The sequence below is a fragment of the Artemia franciscana genome, chromosome 21 (genome assembly GCF_032884065.1).
Source record: "Artemia franciscana chromosome 21, ASM3288406v1, whole genome shotgun sequence".
Classification (NCBI taxonomy): domain Eukaryota; kingdom Metazoa; phylum Arthropoda; class Branchiopoda; order Anostraca; family Artemiidae; genus Artemia; species Artemia franciscana.
Window position 1 is genome coordinate 22,289,560 of NC_088883.1, and position 22,997 is coordinate 22,312,556.

The 22,997-nt window shown below is 34.7% G+C and overlaps 1 protein-coding gene across 1 annotated transcript in view; it reads right to left on the reverse strand.

Annotated features, from left to right (window-relative positions):
• The window catches only part of LOC136040707 (centrosomal protein of 290 kDa-like), a 229,687-nt gene that overhangs the window by 75,259 nt on the left and 131,431 nt on the right, over positions 1–22,997 (reverse strand). Inside the window, exons 20-26 of the mRNA XM_065725009.1 lie at positions 22,627–22,764; positions 20,312–20,425; positions 17,215–17,383; positions 13,839–14,080; positions 6,494–6,655; positions 2,514–2,626; positions 81–321 (exon numbers count right to left, since the gene is read on the reverse strand). Coding sequence (XP_065581081.1) covers positions 81–321; positions 2,514–2,626; positions 6,494–6,655; positions 13,839–14,080; positions 17,215–17,383; positions 20,312–20,425; positions 22,627–22,764 — 1,179 coding nt within the window. The remainder of the gene's footprint in view (positions 1–80; positions 322–2,513; positions 2,627–6,493; positions 6,656–13,838; positions 14,081–17,214; positions 17,384–20,311; positions 20,426–22,626; positions 22,765–22,997) is intronic.

The following is a 22,997-nucleotide window of genomic DNA, read 5'->3' on the forward strand; positions in this document are numbered from 1 at the left end:
AGCCTGGGAACATATAGTAAAGAACAAAAGTACATTTGTCTCTTCATCTTTCAATTCTTTTTCTTTTTGTTGTTGCTTACCTCTCTTTGTCTCTTGATGTCTGACGCAGAGTCCTTCTTTCTTGAAGGGTCAGCTCTGAGTTCACTCATCATTTTTTGGGCACCGTCTAAAATCTCTTTGAAGGTATCTCTTTCTCGTTTGAACTTGTCAACTTGTAGTTGCATAGTTTGTATTTCTTCATTCATTAAGGCTAATCTTTGGTCAAATTTCATTTTCAGCTGAGCCAATTCAGCTCTGTGAGATTTTTCGCCATGAGACAAACTAAAAGAGCAATTTTTGGTAGTTGTTTGGTAGTTTTTTGGTAGTTTTCAGTAATTTTTGGTAGATTAAATGAAATATGTTGTGACATTCTATAGTTCTTTCAATGCCTGATATTTGATAAAACTGAAATTTCAAATATTTCCAAATGATGTAGCCAATTTTTGGTAAAAGAAATAAACATAAGCCTTTGCCCCCTTAATAATTTCTTAAAAGCCTTTCAAACTTTTCTAAGAGGCACAATCCTAAAATGACTTGATCAAACAAAAGACGAATAATACAGAATGATTATGTGTAAAGCTATGTAACATGCGAAAAATATGACGCTGTACTAGTAAAGTTATAAAGCGTTTATATAATGTTGTCAAATTTATTTTCTTCTGCTTCTCAGGAATATTGAAATTCCGTTTCAGCAGTTGGTCTCACTATCCTTAAAGGATAATCCATATCATTTACTCCTTTACCCATTTAAAGATGAACAACATAAAATAAATGCAAAGTTTTCTAACGTCCAGAAAAATATGAATCTAACTGTAAAATCATCCATTAATGTATAATCGTCATCAAGTTTCTTTCTCTATGATTCTCTAAAATACTTGGATGCTGTTTTCAGTGGTTTTCCCTTACCGTTTGATAAATTTCATTAAAATTGCATTTTGATTTTTTTTTTTTTTTTTTTTTTTTTTTTTATGGCCTTGCCGTCAATGGGTTGGCCTCACTAGACAGCTAAAAATACTTTTTCAAAAATTAAATTGCATTTAAATTCGGATTACATTTGGCAGATTACGATGGTATTTATGGTTTAATTGTATTACCGACTACTATTCGATTACTGGTCAAATTCCATTCCACGATTCAGCTACTGGTAGGAAATTGACATAAAAACACGACATGGTTTCTTATGCTCTGTCTTAATTGGTATTTCTCTGGCTATTGCAGCCGGATACTGCGCTCGTTTCAAATTTAAGGGCGATATTCGTGAGCTTGCCAGCGAGGTTGGCTCTAATTTCTAATAATAGCCACAACTGGCGGTAAGCTTTCAGAATAAATTTTCCCAGCTTGCAAGAATCAGCTATACTCAAAAAGTGACTAATACGGCCATAAAAGGCCGTTTCTGGGTGTCTCAGGCGTACATCTCTGATTTCTATAAATTTGGAAAGAAGTCGTCAATCAACAAATGTGACAATTGTCTGATAGCTATAGACAATTGTTAAAAAAAAGCTCGTAAAAATCCTGAGTTTCCTGGATTTACCCAAGAGGTAAAAGGGGGGGAACACCTCCAAACATCAAGTGATCCTAATAAAAATCAATCCACCAAATTCAGCATACCAGATAACCCCAATGTAGAGGTTTCAAACTCCTACGTATAAAAATGTGGGACTTTCGACTTTTTGTGGAACTATTGCTATAAACTTAATCAATCTCATAGCTTACATAGAGGGGCTTTTAGTGCCAGAATACCATTGATAAAATCTCGCGATTTTACAAACTGTTTCTTACATTTCCCATGTGATTTACCTAGTTTTAGGAGGTTTTGTTAAGTTGTACCTTCTCTTGAGATGAACCAAAATGATTTTGAAAAAAAAGAACTGGTTCGTTTATCTGAGTTTCTTGAACTGACATATTAAAAGTTCCAGAGGTTCCACATTTTCTATAGTTCTTAGAGACCTTAAAATTCACGACTGAGGAAAAGTAACAAAATATCCAAATAATTTTATTCCCTAGTTGTTTTGGGGTTATCAAGGGCGTATCCAACATTTTTATTTGGGTGTGGGTTACTTTTCTTCGGAGGGAGGAGAGAGGTACACAAAATAACTTCAAAAATGCAACAAAAATTGATTTGTATTTATTTCGTTACGTTTTCACGAGTCGGACAAAAATTTTGAGGGGCAGGAGGGGAGGAGGGTTCAAGTCTCCTACTCACTCTCCTCCCTGGAAACACCCCTGATAGCTAGATTACCTGCATTTGAAGTTTCTTATAATAAAATACTATAACTTATATATTTGATAATAGTAAGTTACACAACTTTATACATTAAATAGTAACCTATAATAAAAAAAACTGTTTATAACAAATAATACAATATGATATGATTTTCAATAAATGTAATGATTTTGTATTAAAATCTATGTAAATACGTACCGAGGGGCATTTTATTTTTGCTCAACAAACATTGAATAAAATGTATACTTACCAGGATCTTAAACGTAAGACTTCTTTTTCAAGTTCCGTAGTATCAACAGTCATATTGCGTTGAACTTTGCTGACTTTGTCAAAATCTTCCAGTTTTTTCCTAAGGTCGTCAGCCTTCAAAACAATTTTTTTTTACAATGGCGACAAAGTAAGATCCATACTATATTTTATTTAGAGATTCAATCTTTCTACTATATTGAGCGTCGTTTTCAGGCCACCTTCATCCAAGTCGTAATTCGACAAGGTTACCCTTAACCCGCGCAGATTAACGTTTTGACTGCCGTTTTCAACGCGGGAGAATGTCTTTTCAGAGCCCGTTTTCAACCATAATACTCTGGTCCGTTACAATTTTGAGGAACCCGTGTCCAACACGCTTGGAACCCGTGAGATGAAAACACTTCAAATTTTTTTTGGGTTGAACACGGAGAACCTTGATACACATTTGAAACCCCGCACCTGAAAACCCAACTTTTGGTAAAACAACATTGCCGAGCTATCTTCAGGCTGTTAAATTCAATTTAGTTTTATGAAATTGTAGTAGCTAATACTGGAAATAAATTATATAAAATGTAATAATATAACAATTTATAGGCAGTATTGGTGATACTTTGAATTAATAAACTAACTGTATTTCAACAAATGACTTATAAGAATAACATTCCATATATTTATTTTAAAACACGGTCCTCTACCTAAATTAAATCAAACAGTTCGTGGTAACGAACTATAGTAAGGAGCGACCCTGCTCAATAGTAACCAAAACTCTATAAAACGGATTTTGATACCAATAGATACATCAAAAGAATTGCATTTTAATGCTGATTTTAAATATATAAGTTTCATCAAGTTTAGACTTACCCATCAAAAGTTACGAGCCTGAGAAAATCTGTCCTATTTTAGAAAATAGGGTGAAACACCCCCTAAAAGTCATACAATCTTAACGAAAATCACATCATCAGATTCAGCGTATCAGAGAACTCTATTGTATGAGTTCAAAGATCTTATCTACAAAAATGTGGAATTTTGTATTTTTTGCCAGAAGACAAATCACGGATGCGTGTTTATTTGTTTTTTTTCTTTCTTTTTCCCAGGGGTGATCGTATCGACCCAGTGGTCCTATAATTTTGCGAGAGGGCTCATTCGAACGGAAATGAAAAGTTCTAGTGCCCTTTTTAAGTGACCAAAAAAATCGGAGGGCACCTAGGCCCCCTCCCACCCTCATTTTTTTCCAAAGTAGTCGGATCAAAATTCTGAGATAGCCATTTTATTCAGCATAGTCGAAAAACCTTATAACTATGTCTTTGGGGACGACTTACTCCCCCAGAGTCCCCGTGGGAGGGGCTGCAAGTTGCAAATTTTGACCAGTGTTTGCATATATTAATGTTTATTGGGAAATGTAGAGACGTTTTCAGGGGGATTTTTTGGTTGGGAGGGGGGGGGGGTTGAGAAGAGAGGGCTATGTGGGGTAAATTTTCCATGGAGGAATCGGTCATGGGGGAAGAAGATTTCCATAAAGGGGGCGCAGCATTTTCTAGCATTATTTAAAAAAAACAATGAGAAAATAAATATGAAAAAGTTTTTTTCAACTGGAAGTATGGATTAACATTAAAACTTAAAACGAACAGAAAATATTACGCATATAAGGGGTTCAACTCCTCCTAATACCTCACTCTTTACGCTAAAGGATTTTTAGTAATTTCAACTATTTATTCTACGGCCTTTGTGATTCAGGGGACAAAATTTAAGCTTTAATGGAAAGAGTTATTGACGAGGTATTGACGAGTGGGCGAACCTTCTCATATACGTAATAAAAACATACGAACATAGAAGTTTGTTACGTAAGCTAATTCGTAAGTTACGTATATCTTTTACTAATGAAAACGTTCGTAAAAACTAAAAGTTCTAGTTGCCTTTTTAAGTATCCAAAAAATTGAAGAGCAACTGGGCCTCCTTCCCCTCCTTTTTTCGCAAAATCATTCAATCAAAACTATGGGAAAGCTATTTAGCCAAATAAGTAAATATAAAAATTTCGCTTTAATTATTCATCTGCGGAGAGCCGAAATCAAAACATGGATTAACTAAAAAACTTTCAGAAATTAAATAAAAAAAACAAGTTTTTTTAACTGAAAGTAAGGAGCGACATTAAAACTTAAAACGAACAGAAATTACCCCGTATATGAAAGGGGCTGCTTCCTAATCAACGCCCTGCTCTTTACGCTAAAGTTTTTATGTTTTCAAAAAGTAGAGTTGAGAGAAAGAGTCAAACTTTAGCGTAAAGAGCAGGGCGTTGCAGAAGGAGCAGCCCCATTTCATATAAGGGGTAATTTCTGTTCGTTTTAAATTTTAATGTCGCTCCTTACTTTCAGTTAAAAAAACTTGTTTTTTTTAATTTAATTTCCAGATCAGAGCTCAACGGCACATACGATCGGGCTCACCTCAAAAGGGTTTAGAAAAATATCTACTAAGCAATGGTACGTATTGTAGTAAATATTTTTAAACTGCTAAAATTTGAATGGATTAATCTGCTAGAAAGAAGGTAGTGAGAAGGTCACAATTTTTCCCTAAAAAAATTCAGTACAACTGGTACACATACCAATTAGTATAGTTTTGTATAATATATAATAAAATTAAACAACATGAATCACCTACGACAACAATTTTACCAATATTCCCGATTCAAATCGTTAAACAGAAAATACTCCTAGGGAAAGCTTAAAGACCTTGATTTCGCTTTTAGACTTACATATTATTAAATACACCATTTTATAAATTAATTGATCTGTTTATTAATCAACTGTAGAACACAGCGAAGGCTGAAAAACTTTGGCTGATTATACAAAACGAATGAAAAAAGATACTAACACAATACTGATATGACACAGTCAAGGGTGTATCCAGAACTTTTTTTTTCTGGGGAGAAAGGGTACAAAAACTTTTAAAAAACACATCGGATCCCCTGTGGATATGGCCTTGAACACTGTGTTCAATATATAGTTCACAACACGCAATACCATACTCTATAAAGTGATCCGTAGCCATGGAAATACTCTGCACATAGGAGACTTCCCAAACTTAACGAAAACCTTAACGAAATGAAGAAAAAACTTAGATAAAAACAAAAAATCACTGTGGTTTTGACTAGAAACAATATTAGCGCTTATTTTAAGAAGAACGCATCTAAAACTGAATTGAATAATCTTCAACTAAAACAAAAACGTTAGAAAGTAACGTTAGAAAGTAATCCTTCTGCTATGCTCTTGATATAAATAGATTAAATAGCGAGTATCCTCATATTCATTATCTCTATTAAAGAAAATATTTCTGTATTTCTATATTTATTGCACATCCTTTTTGCGGTAAAATGTGTTATTTATGAGAAGGATATCTCTCTTCAATAATACTTGCGCTGAACCCGTTATCTTCTTAAAATAAACGATCTTAAATATAAAAAAGGATTTTTGGTTTTTCTTCATTTTCTTATTAAAATATTATATCTGTTTTATATATTTGCACATCTTTTTAATTGTCTTTTTTGTACACTTTTGTTTTTTTAACACTTGAAACTACTTTAAAACATGGGCTTTTTGCATTCCGGATTCCTTGTCTTTTGTCCCTACTTTTATCAGCAGGGACGTCAGACATGGGACGAAACGTCCTCCCACTGTCTTCAGCCAGTCGAAAAAAGTTGAGTCAGTAAAATACTGCTGAGCCTGCCACTATTTTACTAGCTTAATTAGTTTTTTACTAGAGTAAAGAAGCTGAAAGAAATAGATAACAAAAAAAATCAGTCTAAGTCGTTAGAAAACGGTATATCAATTAAGTATTTAATAGCAATACCACCAAAATCAGCCGGTAAAAATAACCAACCAGTCAGTAAAATGCCATTGCCCTCCCCCGAAACATTTTGACAGAAACGCCAGAGTAATACCTCTGGTTGCCAGCCCATTTGGCAGATTCTTTGCTGTGAGATTGATAACTCACCTCTCTCTTTGCTATAGAGAGTTGATCTTGAAGAGCATTTGATTCTTCTTTGGTCCTTTCCATTTGTCTTTTCTTTTCTTCTATGATATCCCTGAGTCTTTGGGTTGAAGATGCATCTCCAGCTGATCTGGAAAGTTTCTCTTCCAATTCTCGCAGCTTTTCCTAAGGGTAGGAAAGGGTTAAAACTGAATTAGAAAAAAAGTATGATGCACCAAAACTTAGGGTTGTGTTGGTGACCCTCTGAAAATTTTACCTCTTAAAACAATATGGGTTGGAGCCCCTTCAACTCTCTACAATCATCTGTTTTGTAAAATATGACCGGGGGAAAAACTTGGGAGATAAATTAGTTTTATTGAGCATAAACACAATTTGAAAGCTTCAAGATTTAAGGGACAAAAGTCACAAAAATGTGACTTAGGAAAAGTCACAAAAATGGACCTGTACAGTCCTTTTTTTGCTCGTTCGCTTCATTGTCACTAAAAGTTGCCTAAAACTTAACATGAAAGTTATAATTCAGAAGTAAATATAATAAGGTAAGCACTAAATATAAATGGAGGCCATATTTTTTAGCAAGGTGTGTTTGTGTTTATTTTTCGTTTTTTTAAGATAATGTAATTTTTAATAATGCCGTGAAATCCACCTCCCCCTCTTTGGAAAATTACTCCACGAAAGATATCCTCAAGGAAAATTTCTTTGCGAAATTCCCGTTGGAAAATTTTCCCTTTCAAATTCATTTGAAGAAAAACTTCTTTATTTTTCTAATTTATGATCGCTTCCCTAATCATTCAAGAACACTCCCCATCCCTCTGGGGAAAATTTTAATCGATTCGTGTTCGAAGCATGGCCGATTGTGATGCACCAAACTCTGGCTAGTAACAACGTTTTCCTGATGTCTAACACTTACTTTTTGCTATTTATTTATCACAGTTTAAAGTGGACACCAAATTCATTTTTGGCAATTCAAAAGGCGTTATGTTACAGAACATATCTGTAAGATAATTTTACAGAATAAACATTTCTGTCAAATAGTTTAAAGCGAGCACAGAATCTGTATTTGGTAATTCAAAAGGCTTTATGTTAAAAAATATATCTGTAACATGATTGTGCCGAACAAACATGTCTGTCGCATAGTTTAAAGTGAACATACGATCTGGACTTGATGATTCGAAAGGCTTTATACAGCAGAACATACCTGTAATACAATTGTGCAGGACTAACATATCTGTCCAATTCTTTAAAGTGAGCAGACAATCTGTATTTGGTAATTCAAAAGGCTTTATGTCACAGAACATATCTGTAATACAATGGAGCAGAACAAACATATATATCACTTAGTTTAAAATGAGCATAAAATCTGCACTTGGTAATTCGAAAGGCTTTATATAACAAAACATATCTGTAAAATAATTTTACAGAACAAACATATTTGTCACATATCTGCATTTCATAATTCAAAGGGCTTTATGCCACAGAACATATCTGTAATATAATTATTCAGAACAAACATATCTGTCACATAGTTTAAAATGTGCATATAATCTGGACTTGGTAATTCGAAAGCCTTTATGTAACAGAACATATCCTTAATATCATTTTGCAGAACAAACATATCTGTCACATAGTTTAAAGTGAGATAAGAATCTGTATTTGGTAATTAAAAAGGCTTCATGTCAAAGAACATATCTGTAATACAATTTCGCAGAACAAACATATCTGCCACATAGTTTAAAGTGAGCATAAAACCTGAACTTGGTAATTCGAAAGGCTTTATGGAGCAGAACATATCTGTAAGATAATTTTAGAGAATAAACATATCTGTCACAAAGTTTTAAATGAGCACAGAATCTGTATTTGGTAATTCAAGAGGCTTTATGTCACAAAATGTATTTGTTATATAATCGTGTAGAACAAATATATCTGTCACATAGTTTAAAGTGAGCATAAAATCTGAACTTGGTAATTCGAAAGGCTTTATGTAACAGAGCATATCTGTAATAGAGTTTTACAGAACAAACATATCTGTCACATAGTATTAAGTGATTAAAGAATCGAGTTACGATAATTCAAAAGATTTTATGTTACAGAATGTAAGTTTTACAGGACAGAGAAAGATCAAAACATGCATTTGGGCTATTTGATCATTTACGACCAGTTGTTTAAGAAGGTTTAATTAATACACCATTTGAAGGAAACAAACTGTAAAAAAAATTTGTCTGAAGAATTACATTTTATAATTATTCTTAAGAACAAGAAAAGGGACGCAGCACATTCGGAAGAAAAGAACCTTCAAGTATCCTGCAAACAAACTAAGACCTAAAAATACAAATTTAAACCGTCCGATTCAGTGTAAGAATCGAAACTGAGAAACGTCAAGCAAAACGGCCAGGCGACTTGTTTTGTGACGTCTGGCTGATGTCTTATTAAAAAAAAGTCATTTAAGTCTGCCTGTAAAACTTTTATATCTATAGCACGTGGGTGTTTTATTTCAGACAGGGATTTTAGATACGTATAGTGACATTACTTGGTAAAACGGCCAAGCCATGTCATTATGGGATATCCAGAGAATAATTTTTTGAAAAAAAAACTCTGAAGTCTGCCTACAAGTGATTTACATGAAAAGAGGGTATTTCATATCATATAGAAATTTTTTAATATATATCGTGACGTCACTTGATAAAAGGGCCCAGTGACATTAGTGGATATCCAATTGATATCTTCGTGAAAAAAAGTCCCTGAAGTCTGCCTGTAAAATTTCTGATCTATGAGAGAGAAGCAATTATATCCCAGATAGGGATTTTAGATATATATATCGTGACGTAGCTTGGTAAAACGGCCAAGCAACGTCGCTATGGGAAACCAGGCTGATGTTTTTTTTTTCTATAAATTTTTTTATATGTGAAAGGTGGGTATTTAATTTCAGATAGGGATTTTAGATATATATAGTGACGGCACTTGGTAAAACGGCCAAGTGACGTTAGTAGATATCCAGCTAATATCTTATTGGATAATGTCCCTGAAGTCGGCCTGTAAAATATCCTGATTTATGAGAGGAAAACAATTATATCTCAGATAGGGATTTTAGATACGTATGGTGGCGTTGCTTAGTAAAATGGCCAAGCAACGTTGTTACGGGATATCCAGCTGTTACTTTTTTGAAAAGCATCACTGAAGTCTGCCTATAAATTTATACTAAATTAGGTATGGTGGGGGCACTTCGCGCCCCCCCCCCAAGCCCCCCCGCGCGCGTAAGTTGCCATTGTAGTTGTGTCCCTGTGTCCCACCTGTGAATAATATATATATATATATATATATATATATATATATATATATATATATATATATATATATATATATATATATATATATATATATATATATATATATATATATATATATATATATATGTATATATATATATATATATATATATATATATATATATATATATATATATATATATATATATATATATATATATATATATATATATATATATATATATATATATATACATACTAGCTTGCCATGGTAGTTGTGTCCCTGTGTCCCACCTGTGATATATATATATATATATATATATATATATATATATATATATATATATATATATATATATATATATATATATATATATATATATATATATATATATATATATATATATATATATATATATATATATATATATATATATATATATGTATATATATATATATATATATATATATATATATATATATATTTTAACTGCGTATATATATATATATATATATATATATATATATATATATATATATATATATATATATATATATATATATACTAGCTGTTGGGGTGGCGCTTCGCGCCACCCCAACACCTAGTTGGTGGGGGCGCTTCGCGCCCCCCCCCTAAGCCCCCCCGCGCGCGTAAGTCGTTACGCGCCATATTAGTTACGCGTCATTGTAGTTGTCTCCCTATGTCCAACCTGTATATATATATATATATATATATATATATATATATGTTTTTAACTACGTAAAAACTTGCGAATATACAACAACTTGTAAAAACTTGCGAATATACAACATTCTTTGCTGTCCAATTGTCTGTGCATATGAATAGATTGTCAGGTTTACCGACTCTTGAACATGCAACATATAATGGTCCACGGGAAAACAATCCGTATTCAGATCTATACCTCATGATTCTAATGATTGCTCTTGAGCTTTGTTGATGGTGATTGCTAATCGACGATTCCCTGTGTCACCGTCGTCATTTATATATCCCCCTGTGCCCCTGGCGTCCCCGTTGTATTTGTGTCCCTGTGTCCCCGGTGTCCCGGTCATCATTTGTGTCCCGGTGTCCCGGTCTGTATATACATTCGTTTTTGAATTGGTCTTTTTTTTAGGTTTTAGTTTTTTACCTTTTTTTAGTTTTTTTAGTTATACCTCATGATTCTAATGATTGCCTTTTTAGCTTTGTTGATGGTGATTGCTAATCGAACATTCCCTGTGTCCCCGTCGTCATTTATATATCCCCCTGTGCCCCCCGGCGTCCCCGTTGTAGTTGTGTCCCTGTGTCCCGGTCGTCATTTATATTCCCTGTGTCCCGTTCGTCATTTGTATCCCGGTGTCCCGGTTTGTATAGGCTATACATTCGTTTTTGAAATGGTATATGATGAAATAAATTTTTGTATTTTTCCCCTTTTTTTCTTTTTATTTTTTTTTTTTTTTTGGCTTTTACTTTTTTTTAGTTTTTTTAGTTTTTTTTCTTTTTTCTTTTTATTTTTTTTTATTTTTATTATTTTTAGTTTTGTTTTTCTCCTTTATTTTTCATTTTTTTTCCTTTTTTTATTTTTTTTTCTTTTTTAGTTTTTTAAATTTTTTTATTAGTTTTTGGTTTTTTTTCTTTTTAGTTTTTTTGTAGTTTTTACCTTTTTTAGTTTTTTTTTTAGCTTTTTTTTACTTATGTCCTGGTCGTCATTTATACTCCCTGTGTCCCGGTCGTCATTTGTGTCCCGGTGCTTTGTTGATGGTGATTGCTAATCGAACATTCCTTGTGTCCCGGTCGCTTTCTCTTTGAGTGTCCCGGTCGTCATTTATATTCCCTATGTGCCGGTTTCCTGGTCGTCATTTGTGTCCCAATGTAATTTCGTAATTTCGTCAGTCGAAAACATGACTTCAGTCGACACAGAAACATGACGTCACCTGACACACAGACACACAGACAGACAACTTATTTTTATATATATATAGATTCACAGGTGAGACACAGGGACACAACTACAATCGTGACTTACGCGCGCGGGGGGGGCTGGGGGCGCGAAGCGCCCCCACCAACTAGGTGTTGGGGACGACTACAACGGGGACGCCGGGGGCACAGGGGGATATATAAGTCGGCGCGTAACGACTTACGCGCGCGGGGGGGCTCGGGGTGGGCGCGAAGCGCCCCCACCAACTAGGTGTTGGGGTTGCGCGAAGCGCCACCCCAAACAGCTAGTTTGAAATAATAAAAGAAAGCAGATAACAATGTAAGGATCACATGATCAACTGATGAATAAAAACATCCTGCATAATACAAAATAAAAATTTCATAGTTCTTCTCCTCACCGAAAAAATATAAAAATAAGAGTATATTGTAAAATAGCAAAAATAAAAATTTTCATAAGAGCTCTTAGTAGTCCTTTAGGAGAAAGGTTGGATTTGTGGCTGTTTGCATTCCCTGCTAGTATACTGAGTACGGTTAAATCGGTTAAATCGAATCACTACTAAAACACTCACTTTATTTGCTATCTTCTATCCAGGTATCAACGATCACAACTCTAAAAGACCTGTAAGCCGAGTGCTAAATGAAAAATGTCAAAAAGTTTCTAAAAATTTAAATGTAGTCCGCATTTTACTTAAATAAGGAACTGTGAGTCTGTCATCCATAGCATTTATAAAATTACTAATAAACAGTTAGATATCTATAGGTAATTGACTGAAAATGAGCACCATGTTTAAATTCTTAGAAAATTTTTGCAAGTTTGAGTAGAAGATTTCACAACATTCAAAATGTTCAGAAAAATTTGAAGTATTCAGTATCAACCCTGTTAAGCCGTCGTTTTAAAGTTCAAGTCTACGCTTTGTATACACTTCATTTTGTTTAACGAGAATTTTTTTTAACGAAAATTTCCCTGAATTTTTTTTTTTTTTAATAACCGTGAAGATAAGTAGCCTGAAATGATATTTTTAATATTTATCAATTCACTAGCTGTTGCCCCAGCACCTAGTTGGTGGGGGCGCTTCGCACCCCCCAAGCCCCCCGCTCGCGTAAGTCGTTACGCGCCTTATTAGTTACGCGCCATTGTAGTTGTGTCCCTGTGTCCCACCTGTGAATATAGATATATATATTTAACTACTTAAAACTTGCGAATATACAACATTCTTGGCTGTCCCATTGTCTGTGCATATAAATAGATTGTCAGGTTTACCGACTCTTGAACATACAACATATAATTGTCCATGGGAAAAACAATCTGTATTCAGATCTATACCTCATTATTCTAATGATTGCCCTTGAGCTTTGTTGATGGTGATTGCTAATCGAAAATTCCCTGTGTCCCCGTCGTCATTTATATATCCTCCTATGCCCCCCGGTTTCCCCGTTGTTGTTGTCTCCCTGTGTCCCCGTCGTCATTTGTGTCCCGGTGTCCCAGTCTGTAATTTCTCTTTGAGTGTCGCGGTCGTCATTTATATTCCCTTTGTCCCGGTCGTCATGTTTGTCCCGGTCGTCATTTGTGTTCCGGTGTCCCGGTCTGTAATTTCTCTTTGAGTGTCCTGGTCGTCATTTATATTCCCCATGTCCCGGTCGTCATTTGTGTCCCGGTGCTTTGTTGATGGTGATTGCTAATCGAACATTCCTTGTGTCCCGGTCGCTTTCTCTTTGAGTGTCCCGGTCGTCATTTATATTCCCTATGTCTCGATGTCCCGGTCGTCATTTGTGTCCCGATGTCCCGGTCTGTAATTTCGTCAGTCGACAAATATGACGTCAGTCGACACACAAACATGACGTCACTCGACACACACACACACAGACAACTTATTTTTATATATATAGATTTAGTCTGTCATTTTTGGATTAAATGGCCTCGTTTTTGATCATTGATCAAAACTACTGATTTCTAAAAAAAAAGACCAAAAGAAAAACCTAAAAAGAAACTAAAAAAAATTAAAAAGAAAAAACTAAAAAATTAAAAAGAAACTAAAAAAAACTAAAAAAACTTTAAAAAACTTTAAAAAAAAACAATACCTATTCATACTAATTGGCTCTTAGTCCATGTTCATAAGAAAAAATTTTCAGCCGTTTACTATGGCTAGCTTACCTGCATTTGAAGTTTCTCTTTTATCCACGTGTCTTGACGAAAGTTATAGGTGTCTCTGAGTGCTCGAAGCTCGCCGTTAATTTGATCATATTCTCTTTTGATTAATATGAAATCGTTTTCAACTTGCTCACTTTCCATAGTCAGTTTAGCCTTAGTAACAACATATTCTTCTTCAAGCATTTCATATTTGCTTGTCAGATCTTCATATTCTTGGCGCTGTTTTTCTAATTTCAGTTCGAGGTCTAGGGGAAGAGATATATAAATTTTTCTTATCATTTTTATATTAGCTATATAGTACCTCCCCTATTTTAAAACTGTGCCCTCCTCCCAGATTAAAATAATTTGTGTATATGCCTTCCTAAATTTAAAAAATGAGTAGAGTTAAGTTTTTCTTATTTTTAGGGATTCAGAACGTCAATTGAACTCTTTTGAAATTTTCATAGTCCACGAAAAATTTGCTTAAGATGGTTTAGTTTTGACATCCATTTTGCAAAATTAACCCTTTACTCACCCTTACGATTACACTAACCAAATTACGATTACCTGATACTATTACCCTTAAGGGTATGCACTCTTAAGGGTAACCTTAACTGATTTTTTGGGATAAAGTATCTTTTTTTGTAAAGTTCCATGGAACAGCTTTGTTCAATGATTAAGCTTGAAAACATTTGTGCAAGTGTTCCTAATTGTAATAAAAACATGACATGTCAGCCTTTCTATAAAAGGAAGGGGTCTAGAAGAAGCACCATCCCAAGAACCTATCCTTGTGCAACTCTTAATGAATCGTACTGCTGCGATTTGGATAAATTGTAATATATTTAACTTTCTGATCTAATATAATGAGGTGGGGGTATAAGGAAAGGTTTGGGAGTGGAGTCGGAGGACTCGTGTTGAAAGAGCTACAAGCCCTAGTACTTCACTTTTGGATCAGATTACACAAATTAAAAGGCCTTAAACAAAATTACAGATAACAGAATGTCCATGGAGAAAAATACAGGTCTTCCGATCCTTAGATGGCCTTAGGGGTTTGACTGAGAAAAGGCTAAAACGTATTTAGGAACATTTGTATTTCTTTCAACCTCGTTACAAAACTATTTATGCATCGCAATTCGGTTCATTTAAGAAGGTGAGAAGGCGAAAGACTAACTCATATGAGGAGATGTCAGAGCATTAATTTTTCAGTCACCGCCAAAAGTATAATTACAAAAAGTGGAACCATTTTCCCTATCATAGATCAAAGTGTCATTTCCCCCTTCTCATTTTTATAGGTTTCATAGTTCATATATGTCATCAGATACAGTGTCACATTTTCTTAGCTGGTGTAAAACAAATCCGTCATTTTTTTCTATCATTGGAAATAAACACAATGATATTTATTTGTCACTGAACAAAGTGACACTCTTGTTTTTTCTTCATATCAAACCTAGTGTAGTTATTTTTTCTGTCATTATATCAGGAGTTAATACGGGGTTGGTTCCTATCGTCATTTACATGGATCATTTTGGTGAACTTTGTCTTAAGAAGCCCAGTAAAGGTAATTGAAGAACACGGAATCTAGGGGAAGTTAAACTCTCCTGGACTAAGACTTTGCTAATGATTTAAGCATACTAGTAGATAATGTGAGCAAAATGAATGACACTTTTAGAGGTTTTGCGAATTCAGGTTACTAGAATAGGTTTGAAAACTAGCATTGAGAAGACTAAGTCGCTAAGTCTAGGAATAAGAGAAGATGAAAGGGTGACGCTTGGTAGCAAAACTATTGACCACCTGGACAGCTTCACTTACCTTGGTCGTACTATTAGTAAGGACGGTGGGTGCAGTAAAGATGTTAGAAGTACAGTTGCCAAGGCGTAAGGTATTTTTTCACACTTGAAAAAAAGTTTTGAAGAACAGGAAGATAAGTCTACGAACCAAGATTAGAATGTTGGAAGTTACAGTGATGACAGTGGTCAAATATGGTTCTGAAGCATGACCGCTCCAAAAAACGGAAAAATATTTGCTAGATGTTTTCCAGAGAAATTGCCGGCAGACTTTTTTGGGTATCCTACTGACTGAACGTATTTCAGACAGTAGGACATATGAAAAGTGAGGTTCAATCCCGATTTCTAGGGCCATAATGAGAGAAAGTTTGAGATGGCTTGAGCACGTTCTACAGATGAAGGAGACAGATTGTCGAAGATTGTTTTTTCGGCCAACCGTGTAGGGCTAAATGGAAAGCATGTCGTCCTCAGTTGGGGCGGGAGGAAGTCCTAAGAAAGTATTTAGGGGAAATGGGAGCCTCCTAGGAGGGTATAAACAGGGATGCTTTGAATAGATTGTGCCGGAGGAGGAGTAGGCGTAGTTGTATTGGCCTCAGGTGACTTGGTGCTGCGGTGAGCAGTTAGGAGTAGTAGTAGTAATTTTGTCATCAGATAAGATAGCATTATTTTTTTATATGCTATTGTAGAGAGTGTTATCATTCATTTCGGTCACCAGACAATATATCATTGCATTTAATAGGCAGCCATTACGATATTTGAATTTAATCATTAATTACGAGAAGTGTCATCCTCTTGCCCATCATCCAACGAAAATTCTTTGTTTTAATGGGCAAGAATAAATTATTTGGTCTTTCAGCAAAACATAATGAAGCCTAAGTATTCAAAACCCCAACCATACCAGCATAATTTTTACAGTCGGATATACAAGCAAATCCACCAATAACAATCGTTATAACGTGCGACTCCAAATCTAAAAGGTTAGTCACCAAAGTTCCACTCTAGTATAGAACGAACCACAGTCCATAGTTATTAAAAACTAAAAAAAAACTTTTTTTAAAATACTGCCTGGTAAGCGAGAATAGCATTTTATTGTCAATTCTGGAGGAGTTACTATTATATCGATTAGTCCTAAGAGTAAAATGTTCGTGAAGACAAATTTTCGGCAATTTCCAATAATAACAAAAAAAATGAAAATATAATCAAAAAGGCTTATGCACGAGATTACATTTCATCCCAGATTATTCTGACAAGGGAGAAGCTGATCCCTCTTGGAAAGTTTACTTCTGTAAAATAACATACATTGAAAATTTCGACAATGGTAATCCACGTCATCGCTAGAGATTTCGCCGCTGAAACATTTTGTAGACATAAGAGTACTCCAGTAGAAAATTTCTAAAGCTAAAATTTTTTCCTACAAAAAATTTCATCCAGAAAAGTTGCGGTCATTGATTGGATAGCACATTCCGTAGGTCGAGTCATACGTAGTTCAAACTTCCCGTGAAATAAAGAGTAAATATTCTGTGCTGAAATGCCACTTTGGACGCGGACAGAAAAAGGGTCTCGGCAATTTAGAACTATACGCACACCCTTTACAAATAAAGTCATAAACTGATTACCTTTCCCTCTCGAGTCCCGATTGTTAATTTCTTCATATTTCTCATTTGCAGACTTAAGATCATTATCAAGTCGTTTGATTTTCTCTTTCAGTGAAATTATTTCATCACTTCTCTCTTTCTCTTCTTGTTCATGCTCCCTTTCCATTCGATCTCTCTTCTTCTTTTCTGCCTTAAAGAAAAAAGAAGCAATTATTATTCAAATAAGAATATATGATAATGAAGTTTTGTGATTGGCGTAAAAGGCAAGGAATCAATGGTGAAAACTATAAAGAGCAATTACCAGATGGGTATTAGGAGTTTGGGGTATTATATCCTCGTGGCAATGCACTACAGAGAGAGTTTTTAGATTTTGGAGAATCAGCAGGCCAGTGGGGATCCAGGAGTTTATTGGGACCTCCCTCCGGTCAATAGTTTTTCTGGAGCCCTCATTCCTTGTTTTTGATGTTTTCACTCTTTTTAAAATGAATTTGTCAATTCGGTCAGTTGTTGGCGTCCTTGTCACATTGCCCCCCCCCCCCCTGAGGCTTTTGGTCTAGATCCATCCCTGTCGGCAGGATAAGAGGAATAAGTTTTAAGAGGGATTTCTATGTATAATCTGGTACAGTCGTTAGTTTTTTTTTGTGATTTTTTTTCATTTTGTTGTCTTTTCGGTAAAGTTAATCCAAAATGGTTTTAGGGTTTGAAAATAATATACTATTTTGTTTTATGCATTTGTCTACTATTGATGATAAAAGCGGTCTGTTGATGACAGCATGCAAGGTGACGACATACGAAAGTGCATATGTGTGAAAAGTTGACAATAATTTGAGGATGCTATTTGATCACAGCTCCTTCTGTGAAGAAGGCCTATGACGATAGTTTTTGTTTATCTGTGAATACACTACCATTACTGATGACAGCATGCAAGATGACGACATACGAAAATGCACATGTGTGAAAAGTTGACAATCATATTGAGAATGCTATTTGGTCACAGCTCCTTCTGTGAAGAAGGCCTATGACGATAGTTTTTGTTTATCTGTGAATACACTACCATTACTGATGACAGCATGCAAGATGACGACATACGAAAATGCACATGTGTGAAAAGTTGACAATCATATTGAGAATGCTATTTGGTCACAGCTCCTTCTGTGAAGAAGGCCTATGACGATAGATTTTATTTATCTGTGAATACACTACCGTTGTGCTGCAAGATCCTTGCTTGAAAATATTTGTCAAAAAAGTGAATTGGAGCCGTGGTTTTTTGAAAAATATCCTGTACACTCAACAGCTGTCTTTTATTGAAATTATTTACGAAACCATTTATAGGACAAGGTTTGGAATATAAAAAGCAGCATCAAGTACTAAATTTACAAAGCTGAATTAAAAACTCTACACTGACTCCCAAACTGGCTCTAAGAGCATATATCCTGATGTTTCTGATTCCATATTTCAGAGTTGTCTGCAGTAGCTGTAGAACAAAGTTCATTTTCAAGATTCGAAGTTTGATGCTTCGAAAGAGCGATTCTTAAGATGAAAGAAGCATTAAAATATTACCTATTGATAATGCAATGCATTTGCATAGAAATTCTTTTTATAACCGGGATATTTAAGTGAAACCATCCTTGTGTAAAAATAGCCACGATTTAAAGCCATGCTTGACCACTGTTATTATTGTGGTTTCCGGTATCCTAATCTTAGTTCGAAGATTGATCTTTGTATTCGTCCAAATGTTTTTTTTTTTGGGAAAAAATATCCTATGTCTTGGTTACTTGGCTTTCTCCAACTACACTGCATTCACCATCCTTGCTAATGTTGTTGCCTAGATAAGTGAAAATATCTACTTGCTTGATCTTTTCATTACCTACTTTTCCAAACATTTCGTAACCTACCTTCTCATTTCTTATTTTCTCGTCACTTTCTCTTTCTCATTTATCCTATTTAAGGCAATATCTATTCTCGAACCATAAATAACTTCGAAGACCACACTGCCTTTCCATGACGAAAGTAAAACAGTTCAAAATAGGGATGAAACCTTTTAATTGACAGTGAACAGATATTACTGCTGATGATGAACACTGTATATGTGTTCGAAATATCCAGTTAAAAAATTTTATATCTGTTCACTGTCAATTAAAAGGTTTCATCCCTATTTTGAACTGTTTTGCTTTCCTCAAACCATAAACTCTCGAAACCTCAAATTTTTTTTTCAGTATCATTTTTTTTACTGACAAACTCCGATCACCGTATCTTCAGTTATTTTAATGCTTTAATAAATGTGTTTATAGTTAACCCTTCCTCCATAGTCCATAATCCATAGGAGTCCACAGTCCAGGATACAGCCCTGGTACCTTTATTACTTTTCGTTTAATACAGGTTGTCTATTGGGATGTTATGACACTCATATATTATAAGAGTTTTATTTGAGTTGTATTTACTTTAAGTTTAGATTTGTGAACCTCGACGACCAGGTCATTTCTTGCGTAACAGTACATACTTGAAGACTATTTGATAAGGAGGGACTAAAGTGTTGAAAGAAACCTCAATTTCACATTTAAAAGCATAAAACACAAAGTTTCTTCCAAATCTAAGAGTTTCTGCAAACAAAGGGAGACACTTGGCACGCACAGGGCTTTAGGAAACAGCTGTTGTCATGTGGTAGAGGGAGGGGGGTCGGGGTAAGAGCTAGTGAAAAACAGGAGTGTTACTTTAAGTATGACAACACAAGGTATAAATTAGAAAATTTGTATTTTTATGAGGCATGGGTTTCCTCATTTAGTGTATCAATGGGGGAAGGGGGAAGGGTCTACTTTGAAAAGCAGGCTTTCGGCTTAGCAGCTTACCTTAACTTTCTATTCCATGCTGTTATTCTTGCAAATCAACTGATCTTTTTTCCATTTCATTCAAACTAAACTTTCTTGCAAATCTAAGAGTTTTCACAAAAAAAGGGGACGGACTTCCAAGCACTTGGCAAAACAGGAGTGTTACTTTAAATATGACAACACAATGTATAAATTAGAAAATTTGTATTTATATGGGGCATGGGTTCCCTTATTCTGTCATTAATAGGGGAGGGGTTTACTTTGATAAGCAGGCTTTTGGCTTAGCAGCTTACCTTAAGTTCCAATTCAATGTTGTTATTCCTGCTTATCAACTGATCTCTTTCTTTCTTCCATTCTTCCTCTTGCTTATGATATCTTTCAACCGTCGTTCTCTTATCAGATTCAGACTGAAACAAACCAAGATGCAAACATTTTCGAATTCTGAAATTCTATTGTCAGTTTTAACATAATACTGGCACGCACTCCGAGGGATGGGGAGGGTACTTCGGTTTTTCATGGTCCCACTAAGCTGAATCCATTGACATAAAATCATAACCGGTAAATTGAATTTAAAATTAATTTCCTCTCCAAAACTAGGTTTAGCCAAATTATAATGATTCAATGTTGTAGAATTTAAAACCAGCCCTTGCCAATACTGAATTTCTTGACCCTCTAAGATAAATAGTGCCTGGATTTCTAAATCGGCTGGTAGATCATGGAAACCAAGACCATCATTCCATAAGTAAGGCATTCCCAAATTTTTCATTTGGAACGGACACGAAGTTTTCTAACTATAGTTCAACATCTGATACCAACTTTATGGGGGTATATCTGTCTCGAATAGATTCTTGTTCAAAAGAACTAAAGTCAGAGTTTAGTATCCGGGCAGAAATCAGGACTGAGCCTCTATGGATTTAAAGTCGGGGCAGTAACTTAAGAATTTCAGTAGCCAAAAACATTGAATCTAAATATTCCCCTAAAATAGTTCATGCTGATACAAATTTCAGTGTTACCGACAGTCAGATTAAATGACAGTTTATTCGATGTGTACCGGTAAGATCAGGACTTTTAAAAACTATTTTGCTAGTTCAATAATGTAGATGGATGTCAATAGGAAACAAATTTTTTCCTAAGTGCAAATTTCTTGCTGTTAGGGAATGTTGCTCTAACCTTGGCTGCTCTAACCGAGGACATTTGCAAGAAAAAACTTCCCAAAGGACCCGCCCCTTGGAACAGTCAAGAAAATTCGTAGGGGGAGGGGCTGGTGTCCACCCACAGACTTGAAAAATACATTGTTTTTTTTTATCTTCATTCAACAGAAAAGAAAAATGAGAAAGCTTCCATACTAGATTTTGAAAAAAAGCCTTTTTCTCTTCATTTTTAAAATTGGAAAAACATATTCCCCCCCCCCCAACCATTCTTTCGAATGGGTTTAACTTCTTTGAACCTAAATAAAATATTGTCAGAACAAAAACCCTGGGATGCAAGAATTAGGAAAATACTGTCCCCACCATTGGATCCCAAGATTAGAAAACTACTGCCCTGATTTTTGATCCCAAAGACCACCGGTCTTTAAGACACGATTTTAGCGAGAACAATCCATATTACATTTGAATCACTAGATTTCAAAAAAGCTAGCGAAAGAGTAATTACAGAATGAACTCAACTACACTCTTTATCGAAATAATAGAGTTTGCAGCAGGCATTATGAAAAAACTAAAGTATTTTTCCCATTGCATATATTACAAGCAGATCTTTTGACTCTAGACGAGATTCAAAGACGTCAAAATAGCCTGTACAAGTATACTTTACTTGCAATCAGTGTTTTTAGTCGTTAAAAAACCTACCCGGGCTGGGATGATGATGGGGAAAAAAATGATAGTATAATATTAAGATCTTTTTCAAATAATTATTCCGCCTGACGCAAAAAAAAAACTAAAAACATATAAAAACACTACATGTAAATCACATTGCTGAGCTGGAAACTTAGGAATAGAGACTGAGAAAAAAAAACTTTAGGGACAGAAAAAGGGGGCCCTCCTACCACCAACTATAGAGCTTTATCCAGACGAAGACGGCCTTATTTACATTTAATATTTTAGGTACCAGCAACTGAACTAACTGCCAGCTGGAAAGATTTGCAAATTAAAAAAGAGCAATAACAGTCTAATTTGCATGTAAAACACTTCAAGCATTGGGTAAAACAATTAAAATCATGCGTACCTACAAAGACCTCATTTAATAGTTACGTTTGTGCTGAAAAAAAATGTAAGCCTAGAAATAGGGTGTATATTTAATACAAAACCGTTTTTTAGGGAGGAAAGACGTTTTGAAAGAGAGGAGGGTCATAAATATTACAAAAAAGGTATATTATACGTGGATTATATTTATCCTGGAATACTCCTGAATAGAAATATACTGGAATATAGGAATATCCTGGAACAGAGAAATATCCTGGAATACTTACATAAAATCCTCATTGTTCGGGGCTAGAGGTTGCACAATGCCCCCTCCTCTGTATACTATATCCTATTATACATTACTGGTACAATATCTTACTACAAAAGAGTTTTTGGAAAGGTTCTTAGCTATAAAGAAAACACCTTACGCGATATAATTTTTGCTCCAAGTCTTCAGCTTTTATTTTAGTTGACTGAAGCTCGTCTTTCAGAAGTTTGATCTCTTTTTCGGCTTTTTTCATGGCAACTTCAGCAAACCTTTTAGCTTCTTCTTTGACTGTTAATTCCTAAAATTTATAAAGGAATTTCAAAAATTTAAAGTCTATAACGTTCAAACTAATTGCTTAAAAGTTGAAATGGAAATGTTTATCTGCAGGTTCAATAAAATAAACATGAGGAAGTCTAAAGGAAGATCTGAAAGTCTAAGAAGAATAAACACAAAGCAAAAAAACAAAATATATAATTTATTAACCCCTTTTTATGTAACCTGATACTTAATATTGCATGAAATCCAAAGTTT